Genomic DNA, 20,844 nt, shown 5'->3' on the forward strand with positions numbered 1-20,844 from the left:
GTCGGCTGCTTTTGTTTAAAAGGAGGGGCTGGGTGCATCAAAGGTAAATAATGCCAGTGTGCCCCAGCTCCAACTTTTACCAACCCTCCCACCCCCCCTTAATCGAGGGGGGCCTCTCGTTAGGGGCGTGTCCTTAGGCCACACCCCCTAACTAGGCCCCCCTCGTTTTCCAATCCCACTTAAAGCACTGAGATAGGGAGAGTAGTGTCCATGTTCCGGAGAGAAGGTGGAATGGGCAAGTGAGCAACCGTTGCCGTTTCTGTCCTTTCCAGGCTGGGAGGTTTCTCTCGGTTCCTGCTGGGACGCTGCGCTCAAAGCAGCCATTCACTGCAAAGGGGAGGGAGTGGCCCAGGGCCAGTGCTGCAACGGCCTATGAGAATGAAAGAGGATGAATACGTAAAGAGGTAGAGAGTCCCTCGAGGTCTCAGATCCGAGAGGTTCCGCGTGTTACTAAGAAGCATCCACCAGGAGAGATGCCAGAGGCAGAAGGTGTGGGAGCATAACGTGTGCTGCAGTTCTAATAGCAACGTTTTACTTGAATCCAGAATCCTAAAGTAGCTACTGTGTGGCCCCGTTCCAAGTCTGCTCAGAGCAAGAGTAAAAGCAGGCAATGAAAAGCATCTCACAAGCGCATGCTGCCCTCTACCCCATCTAATAGCAGAGGTAGTGGGGCAAGTCTTATCCATGCAGCAGTCACCCATTGTGCAAACATCCCAATTCACCTCCAGGGGCGTAATACGTTTCTGTCTCTCTCTCTCTCTCTCTCTCTCTCTCTCTTTCTCCTCTACCCGTGTCTCTCTCGTTCTCTCTTTTTATGCTCTTTCCTCCCTCTCTCGTTCTCTCTCTTTCATTCTCTTCCTCTCTCTCACTCTCTTTCCATCACTCTCTCCTGTCTCTCCTCCTCCCTCTATCTCTCGTTTGCTCTTTCTCTCTTTCATTCCGCTCTCTCGTTCTCCCGCTCCCTCTCCCCCTCTCTCTTTCTCGCTCGCTTTCACTCTCTTTCCATCTCTCTCACCCTGTCTCGTTCTCTCTCTCGCTCTCTGCCCCTCGCAATCTCTCGCTCTTTCCATCTCTCTCGCCCTCTCCCTTTCCAGCTCTCTACTCTTACTCCATCTCCCTCTCGCTTTCTCTCTCTCCGTCTCTCTCTCCCTCTCTCCTCTCCCTCTCTTTCCATCTCTCTCTCTCACAACCCCTCCTTCATCTCACTCTCTCCACTGTCCCTCTTTTTCTCTCCCCATCCCTCTCTCTTGCTCTCTTTCCATCTGTCGGTCCAACTCTCTCTAACAAATCACGTCCACGTGCCCGCACTCTGTTGGCATTTGAACATTGACCTGTTATTCTCTCCAGTTTGTGTAGGCCTAAGGTCATTAAGTTGGCACTTCTAACACATCTGAATGTGGTCCCCCTTTTTGTAATACGGGACAAACAACTGCTTTGTGTACATATTTTATTCGAGTTTTAGCAGCTTCAAGAAAAGACTTGATTGCATAAATTATTCTAGAAGCATTTATTCCGGTAGTCTGCGCTCTGAGCTGTATTTGTATTTTTTTGTATTTATTTGGGATTTATATAGCGCCTTAATCCAAAACGCTTAACATAGCTACAATATAAAAATGGTACAATAGAAAACAAATGAAAGCTTGATAAAGGGAGCCTGAGATGAAGGCTGCCTGTCGGATCAGATGACGTTTCAACGATTTGCGGAATAAAGGACAGGTAGTGACAGCTGATACGTTCTTAAGAACACTGACAGTCTAATGAAACTTCCACTGATCACCCCAACAATCTGCTCCCCAAGTCCTCTGACCCTTTGCTGAGAAAGGTAAAAGCATGTTCATCCTTACCCACACACACTTTTTTCGAAGTACTTTTCGACGTCGGAATTACTTCGAAAAAAAGACATCGAATTTTTATTTTTTTATTGTAGGGTGTCCCCACACAAGCTCTCCCCTTTCTCTATTGTTTGTTCCCTACCCCAACCTCTTCCCCATCCATTTGTAGCCCCCCAACCGCCCTATGTATCGATGAGGAAATGACTTCGAAAAAAATGCTGTCGGAAAATAAACGCGTAATAACATCGTTGTGCGGCCAATGCCGGGCGTTTGCAGTCATCGTTTTTTTTTATGTTGCTACGACATCATTCCATTAGATTTATTTCACATTATACCGACACTATGTGCGTTTTCCAGCGTGACCAGGACTCCCCCATGCACCCCCCTTCTCATCCACAGCATATACTTGTATTTCCCTTTGCACGTTTAAGAAACGAGGGAATTATGAAGATGTTCATTAATTTACTACATAATGATGTTTTAGCAGGTGGAGAAATGATGCAGTCATTCCAGTTAGCCTGCCTTGCACCTCCTTATCGCCCACCCTTCCCCCCTCTTCCACCCATCTCTGATACCTATCAGTACTACCAGACCATTGTCCTTGAGCGCTATTAAGATTGATCAGTATTTTCTCATCTTCGCAATCAAATAGAAATCCCAAAAGGCAAACCAGGGCAGTTGTGGTCAGAATTTCCTCAGAATACGAAGTCCGAATATAGTTAGATTTGCATAGAGAAAATACTACCATCGTCGTAATGAGGCCCATTTGAGTCCAATGCTTCCTCTTCGGGTCCTTAAAATGTGCTGTGCAGCCACATTTCTGGGACAGGCACCTACAGAGAACCTCCCACTCACAGACATGCAACATCTACAACATCTACGGCAGCGGTGAACTCTCAAGAGTAGAGCAAACCAACCCAAATACTAGATAAGGGAAGCGAGGACACAAAGACGGCCGCAAGAAAGCATTGACTACGGGTGGCAGCCGGTTTATCGGTACGTAAAAGGTAAGCAAGTAATTGCTTTATTTGAATTCGCACAGAGCAAATATCCGAGCACAGCTTGATAGCACCACAGATTAAGAATTCAAGTCCTCCTTCCTCTGTTACTGCGCCACAAGGATGTGGGAGAAGACCAAGATGTCTGCACGCTACAAGATGTCACCAGAGAAGTGCCCGCCCAGGAAGTAGCTAAAGCTCCTGTGCACATCCTGTCAGCCACCGGAAGCATGTCATCCTGAGCTTGCTCACCACTGCTCACATAGGCAGAACATTAAGCCTACCTGAGCACCGCAGTAGCCACCAAAGGAACCCAGTAACCCTGCTCAGCCCCACCCACAGAAGACATGGAAAGTAGAATTTAATGGATAGGGCTAATTCACACTCTCCAAAACGCCACCCCTACCCCGCCTCGTCCCCCTTTACCCTTCCCCTGCTACCCTGCTTCCCATCTCTATTCTCTCAAGGTCTGGCTCAATACGTCCAATCCCTGGCAAACCTAGTCAGTCTGCTATAGACTGATGCAGTATGAACAACCCTAGCATAACATGGATTCCCGCTCGCAGATGTGAACCTGTCACACTCTCCAATGTGGCCCTCGACCAGGATGGGCCTTAAGAAGCCTTGCTAGTACAGGTCAGGTTAATATGCTCATCTGTGCAACATGCAAAATAAGTACTTTTAAGGGTGGTTAATTCACTTCACAAAGTTAGGTGATTTTAAAGATGGTCGGTAGACAAGAGGGGTGCCTATCTACAAGGCTTTGGTGCGGGGTTGATTCAAGAAATAAGTCTGGGACGAGGAAGAGGAGTGAGACGAGGATCCGGGGCAAGAAGTTAATGAAGGCTCTGAGTTGGGGCGAGGCTCGCCTGGACCCGGAAACTCTCTAATATGGACGCACAGGAGTCAGCAAGGGTGCATTGCGCACGTGGATTAATGGCATTGTCATGGCGGCGTCTACGCAGCAGTAATTACTGTGGCGCTACCCGATGAATGGGCGCGCACGCGGCGGCGTGACGTTGTACGCCGCCGCGTGCAACATAAATAAACGGGACGTTCCTGGCCGCGACAGAGGGACCGGGAAGCCCGAACCGAGAGGACGTCTCTGGCAGAGTCCTTCGGGGTTGGGGGCTTACGGAAGGCGCTGGGGGGTCCCGACCAACCCCCAACAGTGGCGACGAGTGGGGGAAACAATGCCTGGGCCCGGCGGTGACTTGACCAGCAATTTTTGTCTATTTGCAGCGAGGCCGCCTTGAGACTTCGCTCCAGCCCGCAGGCCGTGCGTTACCCACGCGGCTGGTGGCCATTTTGTGAATCAGGCCGTGAAACTTCTTCGAGCTCCGGTTTGAGCTGAGAAGGGCATCCAGGCCTAATTTTTGGAAATCCTGCTAGCAGGCAGTGATACCTGCATGTGACTTTGCCCAGTTGGTGTTTTTGCATTTTCCTGGGTCTCCTACGTCGAGTGCAAGCAAGAAGGAGGGCTACAATGGCTGGGCCTGCATAGCCCAAATTTCTTTCTTGCCCTAATTTGTGGAACAGCTGGAAGCTGAGGCTTCTCTTCATCTTCTTCATCATCAGACTGGTGGCCCCACTGATCTTCTTCCTCTTCATCATCACAGAGGTGTGGTGCAGCAGCTGTTTTTCTTCAATGGTGCTGGCTGGAGGCATTTGGACTTGGTGTTGGAGTTGCAGCCCCTGTCCCTCACGGTGGGGGTGCCTGTGCGCTCGAACGAATGAGTGATACTGAGGACCAGGACGGAGCGGGAGAGCAGCAGCCTCCACGTGCGCCAGCAGCACCTCAAGGTTTGCTACCTCCAGTACAGCCGGCACAGCAGCCTCCAGGTGGTCAGGCAGGCCCTCAAGGTCCTCTACTTCCAGCGCAGCCTGCGGCAGCACCCATTGTTCAACAGATCCTCCCTGTTATGGCTCAGGTACGTGCACAGGCGGCTCTGCAGCCCATCCCGGAGTTTGATGTATCGGGCCCACCTTCCAGCTTGGGGCCCAGATGGAGGAGGTGGGTGGACCGCCTGGACATGTACTTTCGGGCTGCCCAGGTGGTAGATGATGATACCCGGCTGGCAACCATGCTGTACTCGGCAGGTCTATCTGTCCAAGAGACTTTTGAATCGCTCCCGCCAGGGGATGGATCCTATGATCAGGCGAAATCCGCTCTGCAGGCCTACTTCCTGCCTCTCGCCAATGCGGATTATGAACGTTTTGTCATGCTCTCTGCCAAACAGAAAGACGATGAGACTCTGGACACTTTCTATGGGCACCTAAGGCGTCTCTCGCTGGCTTGCGCTTGGGGTGATGCGGAAGACATGATCAGGACGATGCTGATCCAGGCTTGCTCATCAGGCAAATTAAGGCGCCAGGTGCTTAGGGAGCCTGGAATTACACTTCAGCGCATCCTTGAACTGGGGAGGTGCCATGAGGTGTCGGAGGCGAGGGCTGCGAGAATGGAGGCCGGGTCGCGCCCCATCAAGACTGAAGAGGTATGTGCGATGTGGCGAGGTGGCAGGGGCACCCGAAGACCTGTCGGCAGTCCCCGGGATCGAGCCGGTAGAGCAGGAGAAATCTGCCAAAAATGTGGTTATGATCTGCCCCACCCTGCTGAGTGCCCTGCGGCTGGAAAGACCTGTGGACGGTGTGGGATGACGGATCATTTCTCGAGTGTATGCAAAGCCGCAATGCCAGTATTGGTACCGAGGGGCCTGGGACGGTCCAGTCTCAATCGCCAGGGTCGACCCTCCAACGTCGCTCAGGTGGACCAGACTGAGGAGGATGCCCAGGTGGAGGAGGCTGAAAAGAGGAGGAAGAGAATATCTTCTTTGTCTCGAGTGTGGGGATCCTGAGAAGTAAGAACAGGAGACAGCCAAGGTGCGGGGTTGAGGTGAACCGATCTCCAGTCCCCGTCCTTGTGGACACTGGGGCGTCGGTGAATGTAATGGCTCGTGGACACTATGATGCCATGAACCAGCCCCCCAAACTGGCTGCTCCCAAGGCCCGCATTTTTGCCTTCGGTGGTGTTGATCCCATCCCTCTAGACGGTGTGTTCGTGGCAAAAGTAGAACATGAGGGCTCCCAAATCACAGCACGATTCTACGTGACACCGGTGAGCACCAAAACGCTGCTCAGTTGTGCTGCTGCAGAGGCCCTCGGTATCGTCAGCTTCGCATACTCTGTCTATTTGGAGGACATTAATGACTTGCTAGAAAAGTATGCTGCGCTGTTCAAGGGTATCGGGCAGATGGCCGGTGACCCAGTGAGGTTACACATTGATGAGTCGGTGCAGCCCATTGCCCTGAAACATCGAAGGGTGCTGTTCCACCTCCGTGAACTTGTCGACAAGGAACTGGACAATTTGGTCAATCTTGACATTATAGAAAAGGTGGAAGGCCCGACACCCTGGGTGTCCCCGATAGTGGTGGCACGGAAGCCTAAACAACCCAATGCTGTGAGAATCTGCGTCGACATGGGGCTCCCGAACAAGGCCATTAAGAGAGAGATGCACCTCACCCCGACGATTGACGACATCATTGCGGAGGTACAGGGCGCTCGTTTCATTTCGAAACTGGACCTTCGAGCGGGCTATCAACAGGTTGTCCTCCACCCCGAGTCGAGGTACATTACCACCTTCACGACACACTGAGGGCTATACCGCTACAAGAGGCTAAGCTTTGGTGTGTCCTCAGCGGCTGAGGTGTTCCAGAACATTATTCGGGGCGCCCTGGCTGATCTACAGGGCGTTTTGAACATAAGCGACGACATCCTGGTGTTTGCCAGAACGGAGGTAGACCATCTGAGGTGGTTGGCGAAGACGTTCGGAAGACTGCAGTCCTTGGGACTCACCCTCCACAAAGAGAAGTGTGAATTTCTCCGACCATCGATAGAATTCTTTGGTTTTATATTCAAAGAAGGGGGGGTGTCTCCTGATCCCCGGAAGGTGCAGGACATAAAGAAGGCGCAGCCTCTGGAGTCTGTATCCGAGGTGCAAAGCTTCCTAGGCATGGTCACATACTGTGGACGATTCATTAAAAATCTGGCCTCCAGATCGGAACCGCTCAGGGCACTGACCAGGAAGGATGTCATCTGGAACTGGGGCCCTCTAGAACAGGCGGCTTTTGATGACATAAAGGGTGCCCTGGTGGCTGAAGACACCATGTCCTTCTTCAATCCCGCGTTGCCTTCGGAGATCATCGTCGACGCCAGCCCATTCGGCCTGGGCGCGGTGCTAACACAAATTGACAGTGGTGGGGGCGTCCGCCGGTGGCATATGCCAGCAAGGCCCTGTCCGATGCGGAGCAGCGATACTCGCAGATCGAGCATGAGGCGCTGGCAGTACTGTGGGGATGCCGGCACTTACGGCTCTACGTCCTTGGACGCCCGGTGATGGTGGTGACAGACCACAAGCCGCTGCTTCACATCCTAGCAGGGTCGTCATCCAAGCCACCGGCACGCATTGAGCGGTGGATGCTCGCCCTTTTGGAGTATGGAGTCCCCTTGGTATACCGGCCAGGGGCGAACAACGCTGCAGACTATCTCTCCAGACACCCTGGGGCGTACGCAGGGGAAGTCCAGGACGCCTGCGCAGAAGAAGCAGAAGAGCACGTCCGGGTGGTGGTGGAGGCAGCCACGCCAAACGCTATGCCTCTCCAGGAGCTGGAGGCAGCTGCAGTGCAAGATGAGTGCTTCCAGATCCTAAGACACTCGATGCAACAGGGCTCCTGGAAGTCGGTGCTGGAGGCTCTGGCGGGGCGCATCCAGGGTGCCAGGACTGAACTTGAGTACCTATAGAAAGTCCGGGAGGAGTTATCGTTCTCGACATCTGGCCTTCTGCTCCGCGGAGATCGGATTGTAGTCCCCCAGTCGAAGGTGGACGAGGTGATCGCTTTGCCTCACCGGGGTTATCAGGGTGCCGCCAAGACCAAGGCACGCCTACGGCTGAAGGTGTGGTTCCCCGAGCTAGAACGCAAGGTGGATGACTTCGTGGCTGCCTGTGTTTGGTGCCAGGCGGCATCTCCCCTGCAGCGGGAACCTGCAATAGAGACAATGCCGAGGGGGATGCGCCCTTGGGAAATCGTTCATGCGGACTTTGGATCCACCACCATGGGCACCCATTTCCTAGTTCTGGTTGACGAGTACTATAGATACCCCGAGATGGAGTTTGTGGACTCTGTGGCGTTTGAGCACGTCGTGGTGGCCGTGGAAAAGGTGTTCGCGGCCGATGGCTTCCCACGCAGGCTGTGCTCGGACAACAGGGCGCCATTCCAGAGCGAACGCTTCTCGGAGCTGATGGAGAGCTATGGGGTGGTGCACAGGAAAATCATGCCCCTCTGGCCCCGGGCCAATGGCGAAGCGGAACGGCTCATGAGGAATCTAAATAAGACCTTTAGAATTGCTCAGGGGCAGTCACTTCAGAGAGCCCTGTACCAGTTTCTGAGGGTGTACCGCACCACGCCACATGCATCCACTGGAGTGGCCCCGGCTGAGGCATTCTTCAAGCGGTGTCCTCGGGGTTTGCTACCGGAGGTAGGAGAGAAAGAACCTGGGGTGATCAATGACCAACAGGTCGAGATGGACCGGCGTCTGAGGATTGAGCAAGAGAACGCTCGGAGAGGGCTTCGCCCGCAGAGGCTGGAGCCTGGCGATGAGGTCCTCATTCGGAATAGGCATCCCCATGGGAAGCTCTCCCTACCGTATGAACCGGAACCGCTGGATGTCGTCGCGGTCCGGGGATCCATGGTGACTGCCTCGGACGGACGGTCGGCGGTAACTCGCAATGTGAGTTTCTTCAAGAAACTGCGGGATCCAAGAACTGATCCACCTCCTGATCCAGACCCAGGAGAGATCCCTGAGGACGAAAGGGAAACACCCTGTCTGCCTGAGTCCCCGGCCCGTGGCATGCTCCTGGACGGATCACCCATGCCGGAGGTGAGCAGGAGGTACCCCCAGCGGGCTGGGCAAGGGAAACCTGCTCACCTCAGCGATTACATGCTGGGTCACCTGGCTGTTTGTCCGGAGGATGAGGACTGTTAAGTAAAGGGACCCGGGTGGATGTCAATAAAGGGGTGTTTTGAACATGGGGTTTTCGTAAAGTGTTAAGGACTCATTTTGGTTTGCAGTGTCTAGTGTTAGTATTGTTATTGTTCTCCTGGAAAAAGGAGGAGTGTGGCGCTGCCCGATGACTGGGCGCGCACGCGGCGGCGTGACGTTGCACGCCGCCGCGTGCAACATAAATAAACGGGGCGTTCCCGGCCGCGACAGAGAAACCGGGAAGCCCGAACCGAGAGGACGTCTCTGGCTGAGTCCTTCGGGGTTGGGGGCTTACGGAAGGCGCTGGGGGGTCCCGACCAACCCCCAACAATTACGCTGTCAGCTGAAAGCAATGGCTACGGCCGTTTACGGCTCCCGTCAAATGTAGCCAATGACCTATCCCGGCAGCACAGCTTCTTTGCTGCATCTTAACAATTGCTTGTGAAGAACACCAAACTGTGGTGAATGATATGGCAACATTAAGTCAAAGATTGTACAAATAAAATATCAGAAAATAAGAAAGAAAGGTATGCTGGAAATGGTGGAAATCTGCGGTGGATATAGTGGGGTAGAAAAACAGAAAACAGACTGCCTGCAATAGGTTAAACAACATTGGGGGTTAGTGATGATAAAGTCCTGTCTGTATGCAGTTTGAAAGAATAAAGACACTCGACATTGAGAAATACAAAATTACAACTTCTTGAAGAAGTTCTCAGTCAAGCCCATTGAAATGATTTCTTAATTCAAGTTCCTCCCTTTTCAATTTCACAGTACTAGTTGGACCACTCCATTCCCTTACTGTCTATTACCAACATGATTCTCCTTCATAGAGTCTATTCTTGACTAGGCCGCTATTGGGTCAGGGTTAGAAGTCACAGAATTAACATTCTGGAGTTTTGACCTGGCATACGAAGTACAGAGACGCCGGGGCAAATAAGCCACCAAACCTCATTGATGACCTGAGCACAACACTCAAGCCCCTCCTGCATCCAACATTACATTGTGTACTAACTTGCAATTCCCCAAATCTGTCTTGGAAACACAGCCCAATTATCACCGCACTTTAGGAGATATCCACCTTGTAAAGACGTGTCCTTAATGAAGAAGACTCTGAGACGCCATGTTAGGGAAGTGAAACTTCTTTACTGAAGTCTAGTTGACAAGGTTAACGGGTACAGGTAAGTTCTTAGGTAAGTTACGAGGAAGACATGGGAGACATCCACTGGCACCCTCTCTCTCGGGCACTCAGCTCACCAACTGACAACCAAGGAACACTCAGGGGCTCTGACACACAAGCATTCCACGCATGGACATTCCACAGGCATTCTATTGGCTTGCATTCACACAGCAGCAGGGCAGGGGAGGGCCAAGACATAACGCACCTCCTCTCCTTTGCAGAACTATGGTCCACCTAGCAGGACTGACATGCACCCATGCCATTACAATACATTATTCCCCCACTGCATCCCTTCTTACCTGTGTTTATAGCATCCATGTCCTGCTTTCCCATCCTGTTACCTTCCTTCCTCCTGCCTACCTTCCTCTCGCTCATTTTCTTTCCTCCAGCAGACTGAGATCTGCCTACCTTCCTCTCGCTCATTTTCTTTACTCCCACAGACTGATATCTGCCTACCTTCCCTCGCTCATTTTCTTTCCTCCAGCAGATTGAGATTTGCCTACCTTCCTCTTGCTCATTTTCTTCCCTCCCGCAGACTGATACCTGCCTACCTTCCTCTCGCTCATTTTCTTTCCTCCAGCAGACTGAGATCTGCCTACCTTCCTCTCGCTCATTTTCTTTCCTCCAGCAGACTGAGATCTGCCTACCTTACCTCGCTCATTTTCTTTCCTCCAGCAGACTGAGATCTGCCTTCCTTCCCTCGCTCATTTTCTTTCCTCCAGCAGACTGAGATCTGCCTACCTTCCCCTCGCTCATTTTCTTTCCTCCAGCAGACTGAGATCTGCCTACCTTCCTCTCGCTCATTTTCTTTCCTCCTGCAGACTGAGATCTGCCTACCTTCCTCTCGCTCATTTTCTTTCCTCCAGCAAACTCAGATCTGCCTACCTTCCTCTCGCTCATTTTCTTTCCTCCCGCAGACTGAGATCTGCCCACCTTCCTCTCGCTCATTTTCTTTCCTCCAGCAGACTGAGATCTGCCTCCTTCCTCTCGCTCATTTTCTTTCCTCCAGCAGACTGAGATCTGCCCACCTTCCCCTCGCTCATTTTCTACCCTTCCGCAGACTGATATCTGCCTACCTTCCTCTCGCTAATTTTCTTTCCTCCAGCAGACTGAGATCTGCCTAGCTTCCTCTTGCTCATTTTCTTTCCTCCAGCAGGCTGAGATCTGCCTACCTTCCCCTCACTCATTTTCTTTCCTCCAGCAGACTGAGATCTTCCTACCTTCCTCTCGCTCATTTTCTTTCCTCCAGCAGACTGAGATTTGCCTACCTTCCTCTCGCTCATCTTCTTTCCTCAGCAGACTGAGATCTTCCTACCTTCCTCTCGCTCATTTTCTTTCCTCCAGCAGACTGAGATCTGCCCACCTTCCTCTCGCTCATTTTCTTTCCTCCTGCAGACTGAGATCTGCCTACCTTCCTCTCGCTCATTTTCTTTCCTCCAGCAGACTGACATCTGCCTACCTTCCTCTCGCTCATTTTCTTCCCTCCCGCAGACTGATATCTGCCTACCTTCCTCTCGCTCATTTTCTACCCTCCCGCAGACTGATATCTGCCTACCTTCCTCTCGCTAATTTTCTTTCCTCCAGCAGACTGAGATCTGCCTACCTTCCTCTTGCTCATTTTCTTTCCTCCAGCAGACTCAGATCTGCCTACCTTCCACTTGCTCATTTTCTTACCTCTCGCTCATTTTCTTTCCTCCAGCAGACTGAGATCTGCCTACCTTTCTCTCGCTCATTTTCTTTCCACCAGCAGACTGAGATCTTCCTACCTTCCTCTCGCTCATTTTCTTTCCTCCAGCAGACTGAGATTTGCCTACCTTCTTCTCGCTCATTTTCTTTCCTCCAGCAGACTGAGATCTGCCTACCTTCCTCTCGCTCATTTTCTTTCCTCCAGCAGACTGAGATCTGCCTACCTTCCCCTCGCTCATTTTCTTTCCTCCAGCAGATTGAGATTTGCCTACCTTCCTCTCGCTCATTTTCTTCCCTCCCGCAGACTGATATCTGCCTACCTTCCTCTCGCTCATTTTCTTACCTCCAGCAGACTGAGATCTGCCTACCTTCCTCTCGCTCATTTTCTTTCCTCCAGCAGACTGAGATCTGCCTACCTTCCCTCGCTCATTTTCTTCCTCCAGCAGACTGAGATCTGCCTACCTTCCTCTCGCTCATTTTCTTCCCTCCCACAGTCTGATATCTGCCTACCTTCCTCTCGCTCATTTTCTTTCCTCCAGCAGATTGAGATTTGCCTACCTTCCTCTCGCTCATTTTCTTCCCTCCCGCAGACTGATATCTGCCTACCTTCCTCTCGCTCATTTTCTTTCCTCCAGCAGACTGAGATCTGCCTACCTTCCCTCGCTCATTTTCTTTCCTCCAGCAGATTGAGATCTGCCTACCTTCCTCTAGCTCATTTTCTTTCCTCCAGCAGACTCAGATCTGCCTACCTTCCTCTCGCTCATTTTCTTTCCTCCAGCAGACTGAGATCTGCCTACCTTCCTCTCGCTAATTTTCTTTCCTCCAGCAGACTCAGATCTGCCTACCTTCCACTTGCTCATTTTCTTACCTCTCGCTCATTTTCTTTCCTTCAGCAGACTGAGATCTGCCTACCTTTCTCTCGCTCATTTTCTTTCCAGCAGCAGACTGAGATCTTCCTACCTTCCTCTCGCTCATTTTCTTTCCTCCAGCAGACTGCGATTTGCCTACCTTCCTCTTGCTCATTTTCTTTCCTCCAGCAGACTGAGATCTGCCTACCTTCCTCTCGCTCATTTTCTTTCCTCCAGCAGACTGAGATCTGCCTACCTTCCCCTCGCTCATTTTCTTTCCTCCAGCAGATTGAGATTTGCCTACCTTCCTCTTGCTCATTTTCTTCCCTCCCGCAGACTGATATCTGCCTACCTTCCTCTCGCTCATTTTCTTTCCTCCAACAGACTGAGATCTGCCTACCTTCCTCTCGCTCATTTTCTTTCCTCCAGCAGACTGAGATCTGCCTACCTTCCCTCGCTCATTTTCTTTCCTCCAGCAGACTAGATCTGCCTTCCTTCCCTCGCTCATTTTCTTTCCTCCAGCAGACTGAGATCTGCCTACCTTCCTCTCGCTCATTTTCTTTCCTCCAGCAAACTCAGATCTGCCTACCTTCCTCTCGCTCATTTTCTTTCCTCCCGCAGACTGAGATCTGCCCACCTTCCTCTCGCTCATTTTCTTTCCTCCAGCAGACTGAGATCTGCCTCCTTCGTCTCGCTCATTTTCTTTCCTCAAGCAGACTGAGATCTGCCCACCTTCCCCTCGCTCATTTTCTACCCTTCCGCAGACTGATATCTGCCTACCTTCCTCTCGCTACTTTTCTTTCCTCCAGCAGACTGAGATCTGCCTAGCTTCTGCTTGCTCATTTTCTTTCCTCCAGCAGGCTGAGATCTGCCTACCTTCCCCTCACTCATTTTCTTTCCTCCAGCAGACTGAGATCTTCCTACCTTCCTCTCGCTCATTTTCTTTCCTCCAGCAGACTGAGATCTGCCTACCTTCCTCTCGCTCATCTTCTTTCCTCCAGCAGACTGAGATCTTCCTACCTTCCTCTCGCTCATTTTCTTTCCTCCAGCAGACTGAGATCTGCCCACCTTCCTCTCGCTCATTTTCTTTCCTCCTGCAGACCGAGATCTGCCTACCTTCCTCTCGCTCATTTTCTTTCCTCCAGCAGACTCAGATCGGCCTACCTTCCTCTCGCTCATTTTATTTCCTCCCGCAGACTGAGATCTGCCTCCTTCCTCTTGCTCATTGTCTTTCCTCCAGCAGACTCAGATCTGCCTACCTTCCTCTCGCTCATTTGCATTCCTCCAGCAGACTGATATCTGCCTACCTTCCTCTCCCTCGTTTTCTTTCCTCCAGCAGACTGACATCTGCCTACCTTCCTCTCGCTCATTTTCTTCCCTCCCGCAGACTAATATCTGCCTACCTTCCTCTCGCTCACTTTCTACCCTCCCGCAGACTGGTATCTGCCTACCTTCCTCTCGCTAATTTTCTTTCCTCCAGCAGACTGAGATCTGCCTACCTTCCTCTCGCTCATTTTCTTTCCTCCAGCAGACTCAGATCTGCCTACCTTCCACTTGCTCATTTTCTATCCTCTCGCTCATTTTCTTTCCTCCAGCAAACTCAGATCTGCCTACCTTCCTCTCGCTCATTTTCTTTCCTCCCGCAGACTGAGATCTGCCCACCTTCCTCTCGCTCATTTTCTTTCCTCCAGCAGACTGAGATCTGCCTCCTTCCTCTCGCTCATTTTCTTTCCTCGAGCAGACTGAGATCTGCCCACCTTCATCTCGCTCATTTTCTACCCTTCCGCAGACTGATATCTGCCTACCTTCCTCTCGCTAATTTTCTTTCCTCCAGCAGACTGAGATCTGCCTAGCTTCCGCTTGCTCATTTTCTTTCCTCCAGCAGGCTGAGATCTGCCTACCTTCCCCTCACTCATTTTCTTTCCTCCAGCAGACTGAGATCTTCCTACCTTCCTCTCGCTAATTTTCTTTCCTCCAGCAGACTGAGATCTGCCTACCTTCCTCTCGCTCATCTTCTTTCCTCCAGCAGACTGAGATCTTCCTACCTTCCTCTCGCTCATTTTCTTTCAACCAGCTGACTGATATCTGCCCACCTTCCTCTCGCTCATTTTCTTTCCTCCTGCAGACTGAGATCTGCCTACCTTCCTCTCGCTCATTTTCTTTCCTCCAGCAGACTCCGATCGGCCTACCTTCCTCTCGCTCATTTTCTTTCCTCCCGCAGACTGAGATCTGCCTCCTTCCTCTCGCTCATTGTCTTTCCTCCAGCAAACTCAGATCTGCCTACCTTCCTCTCGCTCATTTGCATTCCTCCAGCAGACTGATATCTGCCTACCTTCCTCTCGCTCATTTTCTTTCCTCCAGCAGACTGACATCTGCCTACCTTCCTCTCGCTCATTTTCTTCCCTCCCGCAGACTGATATCTGCCTACCTTCCTCTCGCTCATTTTCTACCTTCCCGCAGACTGATATCTGCCTACCTTCCTCTCGCTAATTTTCTTTCCTCCAGCAGACTGAGATCTGCCTACCTTCCTCTTGCTCATTTTCTTTCCACCAGCAGACTGAGATCTTCTTACCTTCCTCTCGCTCATTTTCTTTCCTCCAGCAGACTGAGATTTGCCTACCTTCCTCTCGCTCATTTTCTTTCCTCCAGCAGACTGAGATCTGCCTACCTTCCTCTCGCTCATTTTCTTTCCTCCAGCAGACTGAGATCTGCCTACCTTCCTCTCGCTCATTTTCTTTCCTCCAGCAGATTGAGATTTGCCTACCTTCCTCTCGCTCATTTTCTTCCCTCCCGCAGACTGAGATCTTCCTACCTTCCTCTCGCTCATTTTCTTTCCTCCAGCAGACTGAGATCTGCCTACCTTCCTCTCGCTCATCTTCTTTCCTCCAGCAGACTGAGATCTTCCTACCTTCCTCTCGCTCATTTTCTTTCAACCAGCTGACTGAAATCTGCCCAACTTCCTCTCGCTCATTTTCTTTCCTCCTGCAGACTGAAATCTGCCTACCTTCCTCTCGCTCATTTTCTTTCCTCCAGCAGACTCAGATCGGCCTACCATCCTCTCGCTCATTTTCTTTCCTCCCGCAGACTGAGATCTGCCTCCTTCCTCTCGCTCATTGTCTTTCCTCCAGCAAACTCAGATCTGCCTACCTTCCTCTCGCTCATTTGCATTCCTCCAGCAGACTGATATCTGCCTACCTTCCTCTCGCTCATTTTCTTTCCTCCAGCAGACTGACATCTGCCTACCTTCCTCTCGCTCATTTTCTACCCTCCCGCAGACTGATATCTGCCTACCTTCCTCTCGCTAATTTTCTTTCCTCCAGCAGACTGAGATCTGCCTACCTTCCTCTCGCTCATTTTCTTTCCACCAGCAGACTGAGATCTTCCTACCTTCCTCTCGCTCATTTTCTTTCCTCCAGCAGACTGAGATTTGCCTACCTTCCTCTCGCTCATTTTCTTTCCTCCAGCAGACTGAGATCTGCCTACCTTCCTCTCGCTCATTTTCTTTCCTCCAGCAGACTGAGATCTGCCTACCTTCCTCTCGCTCATTTTCTTTCCTCCAGCAGATTGAGATTTGCCTACCTTCCTCTCGCTCATTTTCTTCCCTCTCGCAGACTGATATCTGCCTACCTTCCTCTTGCTCATTGTCTTCCCTCCAGCAGACTGAGATCTGCCTACCTTCCTCTCGCTCATTTTCTTTCCTGCAGCAGACTGAGATCTGCCTACCTTACCTCGCTCATTTTCTTCCTCCAGCAGACTGAGATCTGCCTACCTTTCTCTCGCTCATTTTCTTTCCTCCAGCAGACTGAGATCTGCCTACCTTCCCTCGCTCATTTTCTTTCCTCCAGCAGACTCAGATCTGCCTACCTTCCTCGCACTCATTTTCTTTCCTCCAGCAGACTCAGATCTGCCTACCCCAGGCCAGGATACCATACGGCACTTCATGGACAAGCCTAGGCACTCTGATAGTAGTATGTTGTTGATTTGGTGCATTATAGTATCATGATAACATATCAATATCGCACTTTCAATGAGTAAAATCTCCAGAACTGTGTTAAATTAAGAGAAAATTGAAAATGCGTCACTTCATTGTATTTAGAAAAACAGCAATTGGAGATGCAAGTGGAGTCACGCTAAATAAAGCTAGGGTTAAGTCCAAAATAGGAACAAGGCCAAGATAGGGTTACACGAAATAAATGCCCAAAATGAAACAAAGGGATATAAACAATCAAGAAAGTAGTTATAGGTGGTCAACCAGTGATTGCTTTGTTTATTCAGCAATGGCATACTTGACATTTACTGGCTTTGGGGAGGAGGTGTGTTGAAAGCACTAAGCCTTCTCAGGGTCCTCTTTTCTTTTAACCGTGGGATAATGAGCGCTCTTCTGATAGCCTTGTAATCAGGTCCAGATGAAGATGTTTCAGTGCTGGTGGGGGTCGATTTCATAAGATGTTTGAGGACCACGCTGCCTTACAGCTATGAAAAACAGTTTGGGGGACCCATGGGGTGCTTAACCCTTTAAGTGTTCTTTTTGCATAGACTTGATTAAAGCTCAGCAGTTATTATAATGAAATCAAAAGAATTCAGAAAGGTGGTTAATGGCTGCAGATTCTCACAGGACAGGCAGCCAGCATGGAACTAAAACACTAAATGTCCGCTGAAACCTGCGTTAAAAGGCAACAAGGTGATCAGAACACTGTTGGACACAGCAAGATGGAGTGGACAGGCTTGAGAAAGCCAGCAAAGGCAGACAGTAATGTGCCCAGCCTGAATCATAGGAATATATTTATGTGTCCTAAGACTGTCAACATGGGGAAGCAGCTGGGGGCCTCCCAGTGCCCCGGTGCCCACTACAACTAAAAATGTTAAAAGGTCCTGATGCCGTTCCTGCGTGTGATAAATACATAACTGAAAGAAATACACAAACCCGTCCACCCACCTTCTCATGTATAATCTAACGATGTGTGTCCGTCTGCCCCGTTTTAGCGCCTATCATTTGAGAGCTGCGCTTGTAAACCACGTTCTATTTTAAGAGCTTCAATGTTTAGGAGACGTCGTTTCCCTTCTAGGATATGTCTGTCTAAAAAGCATATGTTCATCTACTGCACCAACGAGGCATCCACAGAAGCTGACAAAGCCAAACAAAAAAATGAAAATAGTGAAATAGAGTCTAGGAAATGATGGGGGGCAGATCTTGCCAGGGGTCAAATAGCAACACAATATTAATCTCTGAGCACACAACTCAAATGGAGGAGGCAAACGGGAAAATAAAGTACTAGAACTACAGCAGTGGGCAGAGTTCCAGAAAATAGCAAGTTCAAGCCTTGCCATGCGACTGTAAATACACATTGGAAACGATCTCTCCTGCCGAGGAACACAAACAGCTTTGGGAATGGCCCCCTCGCGAGTTCAGGCAGTGAAAACATTGTTTTAAAAGTAAAAATAAAGCCCTGGACGCTATCCATCCATCTGTCCATTTTGAGTGATTAGAGCGTACGTGGGCATGCAATAACTGCAGCCCCGGCACGTGGGCACCAGTGCGGCCAGGGACAGGGTATTCCTAGACAGGCGCGAGGCAGCATGGGGCCCTCTGTGGACAGAGTAGCCGTGCCTAGGTGCAAGCCAAGCGTCAGGAGACAGTGCATGCTCGCCTGTGGCAAGCAACACCGCCCGCAGCAGGGTGCCCAGCCCGTCCCCACGGGCGGCCGCCTGCCCTCCTGGGGTGTGGTAGGAGACACATGGTACACGCCTCCTACCTTCTGGATCCAGAGCCGCGGACCCCCCGAGCACAGGCGGCTGCTGAGGCATCCTGCTGCCGCCGCTGGTCCCCTGTGGCGGGGGACAGGCAGCAGCTCCCGAGGAAAGGTGCAGGCTCCGGCCGGCAGGTGCTGTGCTCTGAGGGGAGGCGACGGCAGCGGCGTGTCCCGCGGCAGCGACCGGAGTGCTCGGCGACTGGGCAGCACTGGGGGCGCCACCTCGCTCTGGCAACGGGAGGGGGGCGGGTGTCAGAGGCACCTGTGACTCGACCCCAAGGCTTGGCGACGAGCCAGCTGAACACTCAGTGCGGGGCTCGCATTTATAGCTAAAGTACGGCTCACACAATACATAGATTTGAAAATAAAAATGTCAAAGGGTCAGTATACTAAGCGATTTAACACATTAATGTTCACCTGGAAAAATCGATGTTGGCAGTTTCTATGCATTTCTTCTGCAGGCACCAAACTCCAGGGACGCCAGGATAGCTCAGGGGCAACGTGTTGGCCATGGCTGTAAAACTATACGGAGCAACGCAGGTTCGATCCGCGGCTCCGCGCTTGAAAACCTCTGGATATTAAGCGCTTTATATTTAATCAGTTATAATTACCAGGGGAAAGCAGCGCACTTTACTGCGAGAGTATTGCATCTCGAACTTAGGGTTTGGGGTAACCTGACTACATGGGGTGGGGAGCGTGCCGGTGAGGCAAGGCAGTGGGGTGTGCAATTCAGCAGCTGGGTTGGGGGGTGTTTATATATACATCAAACAGACACATTTAGAATTTAGCCACAAGTAAAACGAGATAAGTACATTTTGCAGGAGGGTCACACCCTAATTTGCATGACCTCCTCTTACCCCATCTCTTTCTCGGAATACATCTCCCAGCTAGTTTACGCCAAGAGATGAACGTTTTAAAATGTTTGTGCGAGTTTTGTTGTTTCTGAATTCTGTCCAGTTTTCTTGGCAGCTGGACTGGAGCCCCCGTAACTTTACCACAACTTCAATGGGTCGTCGCTGCCTCTCGTGTCATTTAAGTTCATTTGCAATAAAACGCGTGCCTGCGACCGTGTGTGCTAGTCGGCCTGTATTTAATTATTTACATGTAACGCAGGGATCTCAGGTTGCTCCGTGTCAGTTGCAGAGCCAGCCCCGTCTCGTAAGCTCACGCACCGAGACATGAGCGCGTGCAAAGTTACGCCAAAGTCCTCGAATATTTGCGCGCAAAATGTCCCTGCGCAAAGAAATTCACCCGCAATCTACACTGTTTCCAAATTGAATTAGCAGAGTAATAACAACAGACGTGTAAAGTGCCAGCACAGGGGCCAAACCAAGTCGACAGCTGCATGAAACAATGTGTCAGTACGCAAAAAAGAAAAAATACAAAAAACCGAAGCACCCTACCGACGAAATGAAGTGTGCAAATGCAACAGAAACAATGCACTTGCGCGTCCTCAATGTCACCTGGCCGAGTAAGATCGCTGTCTCTGTCTTCCCTCTGTTCCCCTCCCCGCCTCGTCGCGCCTTGAAACACTTGTTATAGGCGCGTTATAAATGCCATATCAAACATTATATCAAGGGGTGACCGCGACACCGTGACTACAGCGGGAGTACAGGTGCAAGCAGAGATATCTAAACTTCTGCTTGGCAGTGCGCCACTGCTAAACCAGCAGTGAGCAGTGATCTCACTCATAGAGGTCAAAGGGGCCACAGCATGCATGTTACGCCTTCTTCCCCTCTTTAAGGCAGCATGGGCCGAGCCAAGGCCAGGCTGTACTCTTCAAGAGGGGGATGGGCCAGCAATGGAGCATCCAGAACTACCATACTGCTGTGGTACCAACATAAAACAAACATTGGCAATGCCAACAGTTTGGGCTTTTGTGCAGGCGTGGAAAAGACACTTGCCAGGCACAGCCACAGTGGTATTAACTACCCATGGTTGGTTGCAGGTGCAAGACGGTGTGAGTACCTGGGCATCTAATAGCAGTAAACCAACAAACAATGGTGGGAACCTCCAAACCCGGCACCTAGAGGTAAAACAATACATATGAAACAGGTGGTGGTGCCGGAAACACGAGAGCAACTGAAGAACAAGGCAAAGGGTATTACATCAAAAATTCATTTTATTTTGTTATAGATTGTAAAAAACTCTTTAATTCATTTTGTAAAACACATCCTATATAACAGACATTCATACATTCATTCATACTAATACAGCTCAATACAGCTCTAAAAATAGTACATTTATATTTTTTAAAGGGAAATGTGAAGAAGGTGCAACAACTGTTCCATTGTTAGGATACAAATTACGCTTTCTAAAAAAACAATTAATGGGATCAAAAGCAAACAGATACAAATTCTGTGTAATGGAAATGTCAACAACACTTCCAGTGTTCAATGATAATGGTTCATTCCAGACAAAAGTTATTGACTATTAGTGCCCAGACTGTTGATGCCAAGATAAATAAGTCTTCTTAGTCAAATAGGCTTCTTAATACATAGTTTCGACTTGGATAGT

At 50.5% G+C, this 20,844-nt stretch overlaps 1 protein-coding gene across 1 annotated transcript in view; it reads right to left on the minus strand.

The window, feature by feature from the left end:
* Positions 1-18,521, minus strand: part of TMEM255B (transmembrane protein 255B) — a 661,659-nt gene extending 643,138 nt beyond the window's left edge. Inside the window, exon 1 of the mRNA XM_069637126.1 lies at positions 18,331-18,521. Within this exon, the coding sequence (XP_069493227.1) occupies positions 18,331-18,382 (52 nt within the window). The 5' untranslated portion in view covers positions 18,383-18,521. The remainder of the gene's footprint in view (positions 1-18,330) is intronic.
* Positions 18,522-20,844: the final 2,323 nt, after the last annotated feature.

The sequence above is a fragment of the Ambystoma mexicanum genome, chromosome 7p, assembly GCF_040938575.1.
Source record: "Ambystoma mexicanum isolate Mex_15411 chromosome 7p, UKY_AmexF1_1, whole genome shotgun sequence".
NCBI lineage: Eukaryota > Metazoa > Chordata > Amphibia > Caudata > Ambystomatidae > Ambystoma > Ambystoma mexicanum.